Below are 14,994 nucleotides of genomic sequence, written 5' to 3' on the forward strand. Positions count from 1 at the left end.
TTCTTCTTCATTATAAACATCAATTCAACTTTTCCAGTCAATCTAGCTACGCTGTTGAGCATCAACACCCCGCTGCTCAATTCGCTGCCAAGATTTGAACCACTTATTGCACTTGAACTCACCTCCACATTGATTCTTTTGGTAGAAAGTATTCCAGCCTTGCTCATTGGAACAGCAACTACTCCTACAGTCGCGCCTTGGTGCTGAATCGTGACATTGCCAGCATTGAACTTATAAGGGCCCCCAGTTTGTGTTCTTGATCCTGAGTAAGGTTGTGAACTTCAATAACAAGGATGTTTTTAACCCCTTCAACTCCGACATTGCCAATATCATATAGAAGAGTGCATCTTGTGGTGAATATTCTGACTTTCACCACCAACCGTACAAGCTTTTGCAGATCACTTTCTTTACGATAAGAGATAAAAACAGGGTAGGTTCTCATCGGGACGGTTTTATTTCTTTGGTGGGTTTTGGCCATGCATATTGTTATAGAAAAATATTTGACAAACAGTCTAGTTGAGGCTGGGGGACAAAGCTCATGGAAGACAAAAAATGAAAGGTGATAATAGAGCCTTTGAGAAAAACTAGAATAATTGTATTGCTGTTCCTACAAAACAACAAAGATAGAAAGCACATCCCAGTTCTCAAATGCATCAAAACCCACTACTTAAGCACTCCAAGAGACTTCCCTATCCTCAATAGGAAGGAAGCACAAGCACTACATAGAAATACTAAACAAGTAGCATCCTAGGAAGTATCTACTCTCTCTCTCTCTCTCTATTCAATTGTTCAATTCTTCTCTTTTTCTCATTTTCTTCTATCAATGCCGAGCTGTTGGACTTCTTAGACCACTCAACTTCTCAAGCTTCTCTAAATAGGAAAATCTCTTGGTGTTTATGTTAGCAGGAGGTTTGCTCATACTCTTGTCAGTGTCTTCTTTAAAGTAGCTCTCCTTATTGCCTGTGGAGCTATCCTTCTCCATATCAGTCTCGTCTGTTTCTGCATTCCAGCCCATGAACTCAAAGAGTGTCTTTGTTGGTGTCTCTGAAGAACTCAACCTGTCCGCGTCTTCCCTAGCATAAGGGGACCTCCCATTATCTGTAAATGGTGATGATGAGTCCACTGAAAGCCTCCTGTTTGATGACGCCTTTCGAGCTTGATTATCAGCATAAAGAACATCTTCAACCATAGACATGACGTTGAAGGCCAAGCTTTCTATTACCCTTGAATAGCTCTCTAGAATAGCATACCCCACATCCTATGTATAACCAAAAAACACATGATTATTAGATTATAAAATAACTCGACAAACATAGGACGAAAGTGAAAAATATATTTGGCAGTCACCTTATTGAATTGAATTTTGCTTATGTCAAGAGCAGATTGTGGAATTCCTGGGAACTTCTGCTTTAATAGGAGTAATATGGTCTCCACTCTCTCTTCAAAGAGTTCTCTCTTCTCCAAGCTCACAACTGAACTCCATGAAGACTTTCCATCCTTGTGGTTCATCTTCCTCTTCCAAATGACAATAGAGGCCTCAATCCTGTCTTTGAGGTCAAGCACTTTGTGCTCTGTGGACAAGTCCATGGTGTCAAAAAATTCGACAGGATCAAAGCAGTCCACTGTTATGCACTTATAGATTGAATCACCCAGGCTGGCTCTACCATTCTGTCAAAGAAACAAAGTCAATCAATCCCCAAGTTAATTTCAGCATTTTCTGTCAAGTAATAATCTATGAGACTTTAAAAATATAAAATCTTTAGTAATGAGAGTCTTATGTCTTATACCTTAGGGAGGGATTCAATGTAGTTATCAGGTATCTCCATTTCTGAAAGTACTTGAGCGTTAATCGCCATTGCTGCTTTTAGTACTTGGTTCACAGATTCCTTCTGAGATTGCAGCCATCTTCGACATTCATCTGATAGCCCTTCGGGGGGGACTTTAACAGTTGGTTTCCACCATTTCTCTTCATTTCTTGGGGCATCATCACCCTTTTCAGAGTCTTGAGCATCTCTTTTCACATACCAGAACTCACTTGGGGTTCCAAAGCTATCCAGGTGGCCCTGTTTGATTATAACTGATTAGCAAAAGGTGTATAATTCTGCATGTAAAACAGTGATATCCTCTAGCTATAACAGGAAGTAGACAGCTAGGGAACAAAAGTACTTACAATGAGCATTCCATCAAGCTTGCGTAGGGCAGGAATGTTCATGTGCAGATCATTTCTTTGCCGAGTCACCATAATCTATCAAATCAAAAGACAAAAAAATAAAAGGATTTTAGAGTCCTGCAGTTTTGGAACATTGAATAGTATATTATGAGCAAATACATATGGGATGGACACTCAGATAAAGGCAGAGAAAGAGAGAAGGAGTTATAACCTCCATATTTGTTCCATTCTGTTGTGAAGGGACGAATTCAACGATGTGATCTGTCACAGACAAAAGCCAGCCGATTTCTTTCACCCACCTCGCTTTCCTATCAGGAGACATAGGCTCTAGTTTCCTTTGTTCGCCAAAAACAGATGCTGCATTGTGATAGAAACAAGCAGAAAGCAAAGAACATGGAAATCAGAATTACCCTCATTTGGATGTAGCATCTGAATTTGCAGATACATATTCTGATTGACAAAAGCAATGCAGTTTCTGCAAGGCATATACTATAGAAATTATTATAAGGAAGCCTAAATGCATACCTGCTAGGTTGGTTATGGAATTGGATAAAGCCAAAGCCGAAGAGACACCCTTTCCACCACCTGACATATCTTCACCCAAAAGCAGCTTAGAAAACCTTTCCTTCATCATTTCCATATCTGAACGCACAAACAAATTCCATAGAAGTGATTAGAATTGTGAAAAGAAATAGCATATAGAAACTATGCTATTGAAATCATGCAACAAAAACTCCAGGTGTATAATAAATAAGACCACCTGAAGGTTTCTTGCCTATAGGACTTTTTATCCCTTCTCCTCGGTCCCCATCTGAAGCTGTACCCTTATCATGATTAGCTCCCCACATTCCTTGTGCCTCGACCGGACCGTCTTCTGCAGCAGTCCTGGAGCCTGGACTCAGTAATTGAACATTTTCGCCGTCTCCTTCGCCGTCCTGCCCATTCTCAAAGATCAAATTCTGAAGATGTCTCGGAATCTCAAACATACGTTTCAACTGGAAAGATTTAGTCTTCTGCATTGTGGCTTGGGTTGTAAAAGCTCGGACCATTGTGACTTGGAGAGCTTCTCTAAATATATAATCTAAGTTACAACACCAATCTAAACACACACAAAACAAAAGTGATGCAAAATCTATAGGTTGGAAAAGCAAATGTTATTTCTTCACCTTCCTCTTTCTTGGGCAACAAACAACGAGAAGAAGAAGAAGGAATGTTGTTGTACGGGCGAAAGGAGGAGAAAAGAGGGGGAGATTGTATTCCTCCCAATAGAGGGGCTCGAAAGATAGAAAAATGAAAAGTTGAGTTTGCAAAATTGATGAAAGAGGGAAAAGAAGCAGAGGTGCTTAGTGCAGTTTTCTGTTTCTGCAGCTAGGGAACGTGGGGTGCATATGATTTGACAAACCAAACAAAATGTGGGGTTGACGTAATTAAGGTTAAGTATGATATTATGAATAATTAAAAAAAGAAGGTAAATTTCTGGGGCTGTGTTTGTTTCTTCAATTGAATGGTGGTAAATGAGTTTTCTGTTTTTCAACTATTTTTATAGGAAGGGGAATGGTGAAAATTAAGGATCACTTTGTGTACTCTCAATCTACGCGTTTTCACGTTAACAACGGACAACCATTGGTTCCTTCTTTATCACTATTTTTGACAGGGGAAAATTCTAAGCTAATTTGACTGGTTTGAATTGAAGTGTAAGGACAATCTCTTTACATGGTCTTTCATATTTCTCCAATCACCCCACGACACTTTGATTATATTTCATTGGAACACTGCTAAACTTCTTATTTACCTGCAAATCAACACATTATACTAAATGGCTTATTAAGAACATGAAAATAAAAGTTCATGGACGTATGTCGAACTGTGATTGGTTATAAACTTATTAATATCGAAGTCGAATTGGTCATATATATATATATATATATATGAGCACCAAAAATATAAGCAGATAATCATATTTCAAAGTTGTTATAAAAAAAAAAAAAAAACCCATTAGATGATGGTTACATCATGGTTCATTTCTTGTTATTCATGTGTAAAAAGTTGCTGACTTTCTTCTCTTTTTTTTAAATTTAGAAATGGAGAGACGTGATGGTCACAATTCACAAGTATTTTTAAGTATTGCCATGTCAAAAGAGCTTCACCAGATGAACAACTGGCGACAGGCTTCCAAGGGAGGATCCTAACCCTTAAACAAAGTCAATCATTAAGACTCTGAAGGTCGCTAAACTCAACTAATTAAAGGAATTAAATTTAAATAATTAACTCGTGAAACTCTGTACAAGAAGAGGAGACCAAACTAATGAGAGAGAGAGAGAGAGAGAGAGAGAGATTCCAAGCATTCTATATTCCATTAAGAACATCAACAAATAAGAACATTGCAGAAGTCCAAAATCAGCTTATATTTTGCAAGTTCATCAGCAACACCCATTTGTCTCGCAAGCCTTCCATTTGTTTTTGACGACTTGGTAAGTGCGGCTGGCTAGTCTCCCAGGGCCCAATAAACTAAACCCTAACAAAGACAAAAGGCCTAACAACGAAGAAAGCCAAACCCCAATAAAAGGAGCCCAACATAGACAAGTCCGTGGTCACATACCCATTTTTCTGCTTAGGCCTTTCTAAATACTAGAACTTTTTGTTTTTCTTTTATTTGAGAGGGAAATCCCAACTTGTAACCTCTTTTAACATTAAGAATTAGTTGGTAGATGTTCTCTCAAAAAAACAAAAACAAAAAAGTTGGTAGATGTACTTTGGATTTGGAATTTTGATAAATATGCTTTAAAAGAAAAAATAATAATGTATACCCATGATAAATTCTATTTAAATGTATTTTAATTAAATAGCTAATTTTCCCACTCCCTTATTTTGTCCACTTACACTCCATTTGTTGAAAATTATATGTTCTCACTCTTTTTTTGTCCACTTACACTCTATTTTATGTATAGTAAAAAGTACTTAAAAACAAAAGGGGAGTGGAAAAATCACCACCCTTTAATTAATTGAAAAATAAATGGAACATATTTTTTTGAGTACAAGTGATAGTTTAAACTAGAGAGAAGGAGAGGATGATTTCATACACACACACTACTATGGTGCTATGCGGGTTCGAACTTGAGACCTCTAGTCTACAAGTCCCCGTGGACGAAATTGAAACATAATTACTTTCAAGATTTTATAGTCATTTTCATTCTTTTATGGCAAAAATCAATATCACCAATGGACTTGAGTTGGCATGCTTGCTTCATGTGAACATATTTGGGTTAAAGGGTGAAATCAATATGGTCGGAGAATCAATATGAAAGTGTAATAACCAGTACTAGGAACTTAAAATCAATCTCCCCATTGAATTTTGAGGGTCTTTGAGTAGGACAGGGTCACTCACTAAATTAGGAGGTCTAGTAGTCAGTCACTCAAGTCAGCTTTTTTTGATTTTGCCCTTTCCTTGCCAGTGGAGATGGCCAGTGAGTGATACCTATTTCCAAAAGCTTTTGCCATAAGTTTTCATTGCCCATTTCAGACCAAAAAAAAAAAAAAAAGGTTTTCATTGCCCATAAGTGATTGTCATATTATGTCAAAGTTAAAGTGATGTGTGTGTGTGTGTATTTGGCTTAGCTATCAAAACCTGAATGGTGGTTAGAATTTAAATTTCAAACCACAAACAACAAAGGAGCCCAAGCATTATTTATGCTATCAGCAAAAAGGGGAAACAAAATTGGTGAAGATTATTTAATTTCATTTATGACAAGCACCAAAAGTATTAAATTAGCAGTGCAGTACTCTTCTTACCTCTGCAAGAATTCCGTGACTGCATTTAAAATTTCTCATTTGGGTTGCCTTGCTTGTTGGGCTACTTTATGCAACCCACTAATCAATGAGGCTGACCCATGCAACCCTTGGTGGCACAGACGAATTCTCCAATGTTAATTATAGGTTAATGATTTGAGGCCCCCATTTGAAACAGTTTGTTTTCTAGTACCTTTGATTTCAAATAGATCCAAGTATTCATGAAAGTTTTTAGATTTTTTTAAGGCTACAGAACTCAGCTTTTAGAGTCCCGTGACCTTTCCTGTTGAGAAGGGCCTTTTAAGCTCATACTTATTTTTAGCTTCATGGCTATTTGTGAACACTGAGCTGAACCAATCAACCAATCTTGGTCCAAACTCTAAACCCAAATGATTAGGCTGATAATTATTGTATGTGGTTTAATTATGAATGATAGAGTAATCAGCAATTAATAATAATCTATGTGAAGGATAGGGCTCTTGTCTAGATTAGCTCTTTCTTAGTGGATGATTTGTTAGGCGTTGTTAAACCTCATTTGATTTGTATTAGTTACTTGTCGTCTCTTTTTAGAGTTTTGTCCCCCCTATCCCAATTATAAAAAAAAGAAAAAAAAGTCTATGTGAAGCTAGCTCTAGTTGCTTTAATTATAAAGTAAAAAAGAATGAGAGTGAACGAAAAGAACAGTTCATGAATGGCCAAACAATAGAATGTGTTGTGTGTCCTCTCTCTATGATTGATTTTGTTGTGGTTCAAAAACTTGTACCCTTTTTTATGCAGAAAACGCCAAAGTGGAATAATTCTGAGTTGTTAATTCATACCTTTTCTGAAAATCTTCCACCTTCTACCTTTGTTTGAAACTACTTGGCTTCTCCTAAGATGAACTTTTTTTAACAATTTTTAGTATATATTTTTTTCATAACAAGCATGTTGTTGAAAGTTTCAACACGTATATATAATATGTAAATATTGGCTTCTTTTTTTTTGGAATTTTTACACAAACGATAATCTAAACGGAAATGAGAATTCAAACTGAGTGCAAAAAAGACGGTTCACAACCATAGCACAGCCCACAGCTGGTCTAGTCCATGCAAACAAGGTTCCTAAATGTTTAAGTGATTTAAATATACTGCTGCACTGTATGTAAAAGCCGGCCATGAGAGTCAATATAATAACTCAATATGGATGAGGGTTGAGACTTGAGAGACAAATCCATCTCAAACTTAAATGGACATACACATACCCCCAAACCATACGCGACAAGTTTGAGTCCCCATTATTGTCCAAAACCCATAGGAAGGAACAAGGAAATGAGATACGAGTATTAAGTACACAACACATGCATATATATAGAAAAATAATAATAATAATAATTGCTCATTCTCCTTCCTCCCTGATCAGATCCAAGATTAATGACTTTGGGCCCTGTCTTAATTATATGTTAATCTCTCCATTTCTGCTTAAAACCCCATTTAGAGTTTTCTTTTACCAAAACATTCCCTTACCAATACAAGTTACAACAATAATAAATAGATAAGACTACAACAATTGCTGGGTGTTAGCTTTTCGCTGAAAGTGCACAGTAGACTAGATCTTTCATTCTGTGACTTGGTTTAGGTACGACAAGAACCAAGTGTACCAACTAATCACACCCACATCACAATCTTCTAAACGATTTTCTTGTCTAATAAACAAAGAAAAAAGAGCACCAAATCTTAGACTGTTTGCTTTGCTATGAACTTCCAAACACTTGCTTAAAGTCAATTCACCTACTGTTCATCTCTGCTCTTCTTCTGTGGATCTGAGTCACTGCTGCTACCTCACTTGCAGTTGCTGGTGAGTTGTTTGTACGACTGGTTTCTGTAGCTTTGTGCTTGTGTTTCTTTAGTCAGAGGTGAAGCTGAGCTACAGTTTGCTCTGCGCTCATCACTGGTGTGGGTGCTTGCTTTGTGCTTGTTTTTCATCTATGTTCTTGGCCTGGTCTTGTATTTGTTGTTAATGTCCTATCCTGGGATTTTCAAATAGGTTGATCAATGCTGAGAAATAAAAGCCTCAGAATTCAGGTAAATGTTATGTGCATGACATTTGTGCTCTTGTTTGTATCTTTTAGTACCTTTCAAACCATTATGTAAGATATATAAATGGGTGGATGACATTGTTTTCTTTCCATTGTATCTTTTAGTACCTTTCAAGACATTTGTGTTCTGTTTTTCTGTTGTCTTCATATGAGAAATTTCATGATATGTCGTCTTCTACTCTGTTTCAAATTTATGTTGATCTTTCATGCTCAGATCTATCACTTCCAAATTTCAGGACAGCCTCTCTCTCTCTCTCTCTCTCTCTCTCTCTCTCTCTCTCTCTCTCTCTCTCTCTGTGCATGCATGGTTTCTCAGAAACTTCAAGCATCAATGTGATACACAATATTTCGTGAAATTGTGAGATTTTCTCAAATAATCCAAATAACAGCATGTTTGAAATTTTCAAAAATAGAATCTTCTTTCTATTTGTGATTATCTTTCTTTATTGTTTATGTTGGCAGCAACTAATTGTTTATTTGGCCTGTCTCTCCCTAAACCAGAACCAAACAAGTGTTATTTATGTCTGCTATCGACGATATTCGAAAAGATTGACTAGAATTTCCAAGACCATGTAGGTTTCATATGATACCGCATTTGTTATTTGTAAACTGAATTGAATTTTATCGTAGCATCTGTCATTCTGACTTTTGTGATTGTAATTTTCTATCACAGAATATGCCTCAAGACGGCCTGAAATCAGCTGTGTACAGATCATTTGTCACATGTGATGATCCAAAAGGAGTTGTTGACTGTGGGATGATTAGAAAATCCAAAAGTGGTTCCCAGAAAATAGAGCAGAGGATGGAAAACAGAAGAAAGTCCAAGAACTCAAGCACATCTTTAGATATCAAGACAGGGAAGCATGAGATGATCCCTGAAAAGTGCACAGGGGAGTTTCAAAACCCATCTTCTTTTCAGCTTATGGAAGTATCTAGAGGAGCTCAGAAGCTGAACCACACGATTGATTCTTGGTCCAGTGGGAAGAGGTTTGATGGGCAGCCTAAAAACATTGCAAAGGATTTGCTCAAAGGAGCTCTTGATCTGCAAGAGTCTCTTGCCATGCTTGGCAAGTTGCAGGAAGCATCACAGTACATGGCTCACTTGAACAAGAAACACACAGAAAAGTCTGAAAGAGGAAGAAACAATGGGCTGGAGACTCACAGAGCTTACTCAAATCATTATGGAGATCACAATTATGTGACAGAACTTCAAAAGCCTAGGCTTTCTGCTGATGGGTCTTCTAGGAGTTGTACTGAGGAACTTAAGAAGGTGATCAGGGACAGCCTTGTAAAACAGAAACTGGTGGAAGATACAACTTTTGTTGAAAAGCCTTATACTTTTTTCCCTCAAAGATATATGGATTCATGTTCAGACTCTCCCTCCACCAGCTCAAGCCAATCTTCCATGTTTCATACCACTAGTGACTCCACCATAGCATCAGCTCCTCCACAGAGGGCTAAAGGCAGCCCGAATCTGATTGCCAAGCTGATGGGTATAGAAGAGTACCCTTTACAGGCCACTCTCAAGAAACAGTTGGAGGAGGGTGAGAAGATTTCTAGTCAGCAGAGAACTATGTTTGATATTGATAGGCCAAAGGTGAGAAAGCCTCAAACTTTAGCTCAAAATGTTGATCATGAAAGGAGGACCTTGAGGGAAGTTCTTGAGACGATGCGATTTAAAGGACTTCTGAAAGGCAATTATGTTCAAGAGCATAAGCCTGATTTCCATCATTCCCATCACTCTGATTCTGAAAAACGATTCACTTATGACAGTCCACCTATTGTACTTATAAGGCCTCTTCCTGATCCATCTCTTGAATTGGAGAAGCCCCATGCACCATTGGCTCAGGCAGAGGAAGCTTTCTACACCAAAAAGATGATAAAAAAACTGGGGAAAAAAGAAGAGTTTTGTCCCAAAACAATCCATTGTAAAGAAGGAGCTTTGAAGTCTGACAAAACGCACCGAAAAGTGGAAGCAGAAAGCAAAAGGGTTAACCATGAAGAAAGGGCTAAAAACCATAAAGTGGCAGTAGAGAAACCTGAAGAAAAAGAAGTCAAGACAAAAGAAAAGGCTTCAAGAAAGTTGAAAGCTTCTCATCCTGTAGATCACAAACCACAGAAAAAGGAGGCAATTGACAAGAAGGTTGATAGGATCCAAAAGGTGACTGCTGTTAGGAATTCACCAGAAAAAGATGTAGTGAAAGCTAAAAATGTGCCAAAGTCTCAAGAACAAGACAAATTGACATCTACAAAGGTGAGAAAGCATGAATCTGGATCAAACATCATAAAGAATCAAACTTCCAGACAACCAAATACTATGACAAACACAATCTCAAAACGTTCAACTCAGACTGTAGTGTCTAACTCCACAGAGCGGAAAAGGAATCACTCAAAGAAGGAGAAGTCAGTCAAAGAGCCTATAGTAGCTAAATCAGTTGTAAGTCTTCCTCATATCAAATCTTTTTGGTTGTCCTAAAAGAACTTTATTTTGAAAATTGTCGGGTTTTTTTTCCCAACTTTGTGTTGTTTATTGAAAAAACTGCAGAAGTATGGAACTGAAATGACAAAACTAGACTTTTCCATACAAAGTTAGCACTTCTGATTTTTTGAAAACTAATGTAGCTTTTTTTTTTAATGCAGACCAAAAATGTTGTGAGTGAAGAAAGTGACAAGAGGATTGATATGGACGACAAAAGGGACGCTTCTCCTATCAGCTCCAACATCACTAAGGAAGAGGAAACAGACACCTATGGATCTCAGACTGAAGGTATGGCCTTCTTTAGTTACACTTAGGAGTATGGTTATACTGGTCATATGAGAGCAAGCTGGGTCATCATTAGGAGTTGTCAAAATGTTTCATTAGAAGGTGACATGTGCAAATTGCTGCTCAAGTGTCTGCATGGTAGTTCCAACTTTTAAGGAGACCTGCATTGTTCAATTAATGAAGTTAACCAAAATTTCAGATTAGTCTTATGCTGTGTGCGTGTAAATGTAGATTTTAATTGACCTTTTTACCTTTTAACCACAGGACATTACAGTAATTCTCAAAGTTCTCTATATGATGCCACACCACCGAGCCCCGAACAAGAAACAGACACTAAAACTGCAGAAGAAGCTTCTGAGCACATTAGTCAGAGTGCAAGGGACGGCAAAACGTTGGAAAGTGGAGAAAGTCCTGGAGATTTCCTTTTGAACAATCCATCACTTCTGAGTCTTGCAGAGGAGCTTTTTGATCTTAAAGTGAATAACTCTACAATCTTACTAACATCTTCCATTCACAGTTTTGGAGAATCCGGTAGAAGACTATTTATAGATTGTGCAAGTGAACTCATCAAGTGCAGAAGTGTTCAAGATTCAAAAACAGTTGATCTTTTGCTACTAACATGTCAGGGCAAGTCAAGAATTTGCATATCTGTAGACAAGTTGGTGCAGGAAGTTTGTAACGGGATCGAGAAGCTGATAAATTACAGCAAGCTTGCTGGTGAGAACCTTCTTGCAGACAGTCTGCATGCAATGTTGGAGAGAGATATAATGTGCAGAGGAGTGGTAAATGGGACATGGGATTTGGGTTGGAGAAGTGGATTTTCAAGGGATGAAGCTGAGCAAGTAGTGGATGACATAGAGGGACTGGTTTTAGATGGATTGATTGAGGAGGTATTTGCATAATTTGTGCTAGCTCTCCAGCAATATCATGACCTCCCCTACCTATTTTCTTTGTTATACAGGTTTGCAAGCTAACTTTTGCACCCAGTTACTTTTCTGTAAATATATGGGTGCTTAGGTTAATAGAAAGGGAGACATATGCTGTATGGCAAGTTCAAATGTTTCTAGATGCAATATTTCTTCCAAATTCAAAACAACTACTTACTGAAAAATCATTAGAGTGTGAAAACAGTTCTTGAGTCTGCATTGCCAAAGATTCTGGAGGAATAACATGAGTAATATTAGGTAGCACATTTTGTGAAAGCAGCAAGACTTTTGTTTAGTGTTGGTCCAAAAGATATCTCTGAAGTGGCCAACCAGAAGAAATGGAAAAATTTCCTTATCCCTCTCCTCGTGTGACTTATCAAAAGAGGAGAGAGATAAGAAGAAGGGGGCAATGCAATGCAATGGGAATAGGAAAGTACTTGTCAGGAGGATAAGGTCTAGTGGATTAATTTATAAAACCAATATCTGACTGAAGACCAATCAGGCAAATGAGGCATAATATTATAATACATCCAAATGGATGTGGCATGCATAAATAAACAAGTTTTGAAAGAACACGGAAACAAACAGTGTCTTGTTATATGACTTGGACTGGCTGCAAATTGCATAAACTTTTTGGCGGTGAGTACAGCTATTCAATTCTTCTCAATAATATAGAAGCAGCATGACAACCACCACCACAGAATAAACATCAGACTCATACAGATGATAATGATGATTAATTAGTTAAGAGCAATTAATTATATGATTATGATATGATTAAGCAGTAATATAATCCTGAGGAGGAATTACAAAGAGGCATGTGGGAGCACTGTGAGGCTCTCCACCGATTGAAGAAGATAGAAACTCTTTAACTACCATTTACAAACTCTTGTTACCAGTATCACACAAACTTTGATTACACAAATAAGTACAGATTCCAAGAGCTCTCATACTTTTGATGTGGTAAATTAACTCACGAAGAGGCTCCCTTGAAGATAAGGAAATTGAGGGTCTCCAGGGAAAAGTATATGAAAGTCCCAGGTGCATGAGTGAAGAAACAACCAAAGTTAGAACCCACCACACATTGCCAGCCACTTCCATACATCTTGTCAAACTCCTGCAAACACAAAACCCATCACAGAAAATTAAAAGATTGTGAAAATCCATTAAAGAAATTTAAAAAAAAATCAAACGAAAATCATTGTAAAATGTTTAAAAAAGTTGACATCTTTTTAAATAAGAAGAAGATAGGCAAAGAGTTATGCATACCTTCTTTATGTGGGCAGCAATAGATATGCAATCAAAAACGTCATGGAGATTATCAAGGACTTGAGAAGCACAAGCCATGGCTTGCATCTGCATCTTTTCTGGCATGTCTGTTTCCTTTATGCTAGCTTTCCCTTCCAACATCTTTCCTTTCTTTTCCTTTCTTTTCTTCTCTCTCTCTCTCTCTCTCCTCCTCCTCCTCCTTTAGATTCCCAGATAGATATATAGAGATTCCTCTTATGCTACTGCTACAAATGTTGGAAACTGAATTGAAGAGTACGGCTGGCTGTGATTTTGAAGCGCACACAATCAAAACCAGAACTTTCTACACACCAGTGTTCAAATCAAAGGGTCCGAGATTGACTGGTTTTGTGACTTAATTATAGGAGAAGTTTCAAGCTGGCACGTAGCACAACTTTTTGGTACACTTTTTTTTTTTTTTTTGTCTCCTTCCACTCCTTTACAATCCAATCCAGTTACCGTCCATCTAAAATTTATTGGTTTCCTCCAACAAAGGAAATTTAATCCATCCATAGAGAAAAAGAACACCGAAATGAAAATTAAACACACAAAATATTTAGGCTCTAAGTAAGCAGTCACGTCTATCAGAACTACAGGGACGAACTGTCACGTAGCACCCCCTTACGTGGCTCTGGTAAAAGGGCGGTTACCAAATACCAATCAGCAACGGCTACCTAGCTAGCACTATATTGCCGTTTCCCATTTCTGACTCTGACTTCCTTCATTGGGCCCTTGGTGACTATTTTCTTTTGGGCCTGCTCCTTGCTTGGTCCGTGCAAATCAAGGTTGGACACATTTGAAGTTTCACTCTTAAACACTTTTGCTAAAATTGTATAAATTCCAGTGTTTTTTGGGAAAAAAGAAATACGCTTGAAAGCATTTCTTAACTCATGGTTTGCTATCACTTGAGAGATAGGATGTGCTTAATGTAAACTCACACATTTCTTAACTTGCAGTCGTTTGTGATGATTGGAGGAAAATCATGACAAAATAAAGACAAATAGGGAAAACTTTGTCTTTGAAAATGAGGGAAGATGAGAGAGAGGAGAGAAGTGGGGAAAGGGGAATGGGGAGGAAGTCAAGTGAAAACGACTCTAGGGAGGAATTTTTAGGAAATGGGGTTTTTTTGAACTTCAACTTTCAAACATAATGGTAAGGTAAGTCTAAGGGAGAAAGAAGAAATAAGATAATACCATTTTATTTCTTATTTGGTAGACACCATTTTTAATTCCTTTCCTTCCTCTATCAAATCAACTAAAGAAAATGATTAATTTTAATTCCTCTATTTTCTTTAGTTAATGCCAAGATTTATTCCATCTCCAAGTAAATGAGTTCTTTCAACTTGGAAAACTCATTAAAAAAAGGGAGTTTCACTAAAACACCCAAAATAGGGGTTGAAATTATAAAAAAATTCAATCACTATTTAAACATATAAACACACCCAAAACCCATCATTACATACACTCAAAACCCATTTATAAACACATCCAAAAAATTGACTTTGAGGTTGATTTTGGGTGTGTTTCTATGTTTAAATAGTACTTGGGTTTTTTTTATAAATACATGTCTAGGATTGGGTTTATTTATAAATTTGTATTAAAAAAATCTCTAGATTGAGCTCCATTTGTATCCACATTTTTCAATATAATCCAAAATTTAGATTGGATTCTAGAAGACCGTCTAAATTAAACCCCAAATTAAGAAGTGTTAATGTATATTTAGGATTCAAACACTCTCTTATCTCAACAGTTCATTCATTCCTAAAAAAGAAGAGCAATTTGCAAGGTAAAGATGTAATCATTGGAGCCACAGCTTATCAAAACAGCTTGATATTTTAGAGAGAGAGAGAGAGAGATAGATTAAGCATTGATTAATCCGCCCTGAGTTAATTAGTGGTACAATAAGACACAACATTTCCTTGAAGTCCTCACATGCCCGTAATACTTGCCACCCCTTTTCTCCAATATAATTTAAGAAATTAAAATTA

General features: G+C 37.2%; 3 protein-coding genes across 9 annotated transcripts; 1 reads left to right on the forward strand and 2 right to left on the reverse strand.

Annotated features, from left to right (window-relative positions):
• Positions 1 to 566: 566 nt before the first annotated feature.
• LOC103340975 (rop guanine nucleotide exchange factor 9) lies at positions 567 to 3,471 on the reverse strand. Of its 2 annotated transcripts, XM_089043581.1 has the most exons (8): positions 3,337 to 3,471; positions 2,931 to 3,105; positions 2,696 to 2,812; positions 2,382 to 2,527; positions 2,171 to 2,245; positions 1,788 to 2,063; positions 1,348 to 1,668; positions 567 to 1,258 (listed from the first exon to the last, which is right to left on the reverse strand). In XM_089043581.1, the coding sequence occupies exons 2-8, from the start codon at positions 3,016 to 3,018 to the stop codon at positions 821 to 823; spliced, it is 1,461 nt and encodes a 486-aa protein (XP_088899707.1). In that variant the 5' UTR covers positions 3,019 to 3,105; positions 3,337 to 3,471; the 3' UTR covers positions 567 to 820. The 2 variants fall into 2 exon arrangements, with proteins under 2 accessions (XP_088899707.1, XP_008242669.1); XM_008244447.3 differs by having other exon boundaries at positions 2,931 to 3,369.
• Positions 3,472 to 7,510: 4,039 nt separating this feature from the next.
• Positions 7,511 to 11,905, forward strand: LOC103340974 (uncharacterized). 6 transcript variants are annotated; one of them, XM_008244446.2, is made up of 6 exons: positions 7,635 to 7,789; positions 7,979 to 8,016; positions 8,532 to 8,602; positions 8,704 to 10,467; positions 10,671 to 10,797; positions 11,059 to 11,905. In XM_008244446.2, exons 4-6 carry the CDS (start codon positions 8,707 to 8,709, stop codon positions 11,694 to 11,696), a joined length of 2,526 nt encoding a protein of 841 aa, XP_008242668.2. In that variant the 5' UTR covers positions 7,635 to 7,789; positions 7,979 to 8,016; positions 8,532 to 8,602; positions 8,704 to 8,706; the 3' UTR covers positions 11,697 to 11,905. The 6 variants fall into 6 exon arrangements, with proteins under 6 accessions (XP_088898658.1, XP_008242668.2, XP_088898655.1 ...); XM_089042529.1 differs by lacking the exon at positions 8,532 to 8,602 and having other exon boundaries at positions 7,651 to 7,789; XM_089042530.1 differs by lacking the exon at positions 7,979 to 8,016 and having other exon boundaries at positions 7,665 to 7,789.
• A 559-nt stretch (positions 11,906 to 12,464) lies between these two features.
• Positions 12,465 to 13,359, reverse strand: LOC103340973 (uncharacterized). Its single transcript, XM_008244443.3, has 2 exons — positions 12,990 to 13,359; positions 12,465 to 12,837 (listed from the first exon to the last, which is right to left on the reverse strand). The coding sequence occupies exons 1-2, from the start codon at positions 13,128 to 13,130 to the stop codon at positions 12,694 to 12,696; spliced, it is 285 nt and encodes a 94-aa protein (XP_008242665.1). The 5' UTR covers positions 13,131 to 13,359; the 3' UTR covers positions 12,465 to 12,693.
• Between the last annotated feature and the right edge of the window lie 1,635 nt (positions 13,360 to 14,994).

The sequence above is a fragment of the Prunus mume genome, linkage group LG8 (assembly GCF_029339155.1).
Source record: "Prunus mume cultivar Tortuosa linkage group LG8, ASM2933915v1, whole genome shotgun sequence".
NCBI lineage: Eukaryota > Viridiplantae > Streptophyta > Magnoliopsida > Rosales > Rosaceae > Prunus > Prunus mume.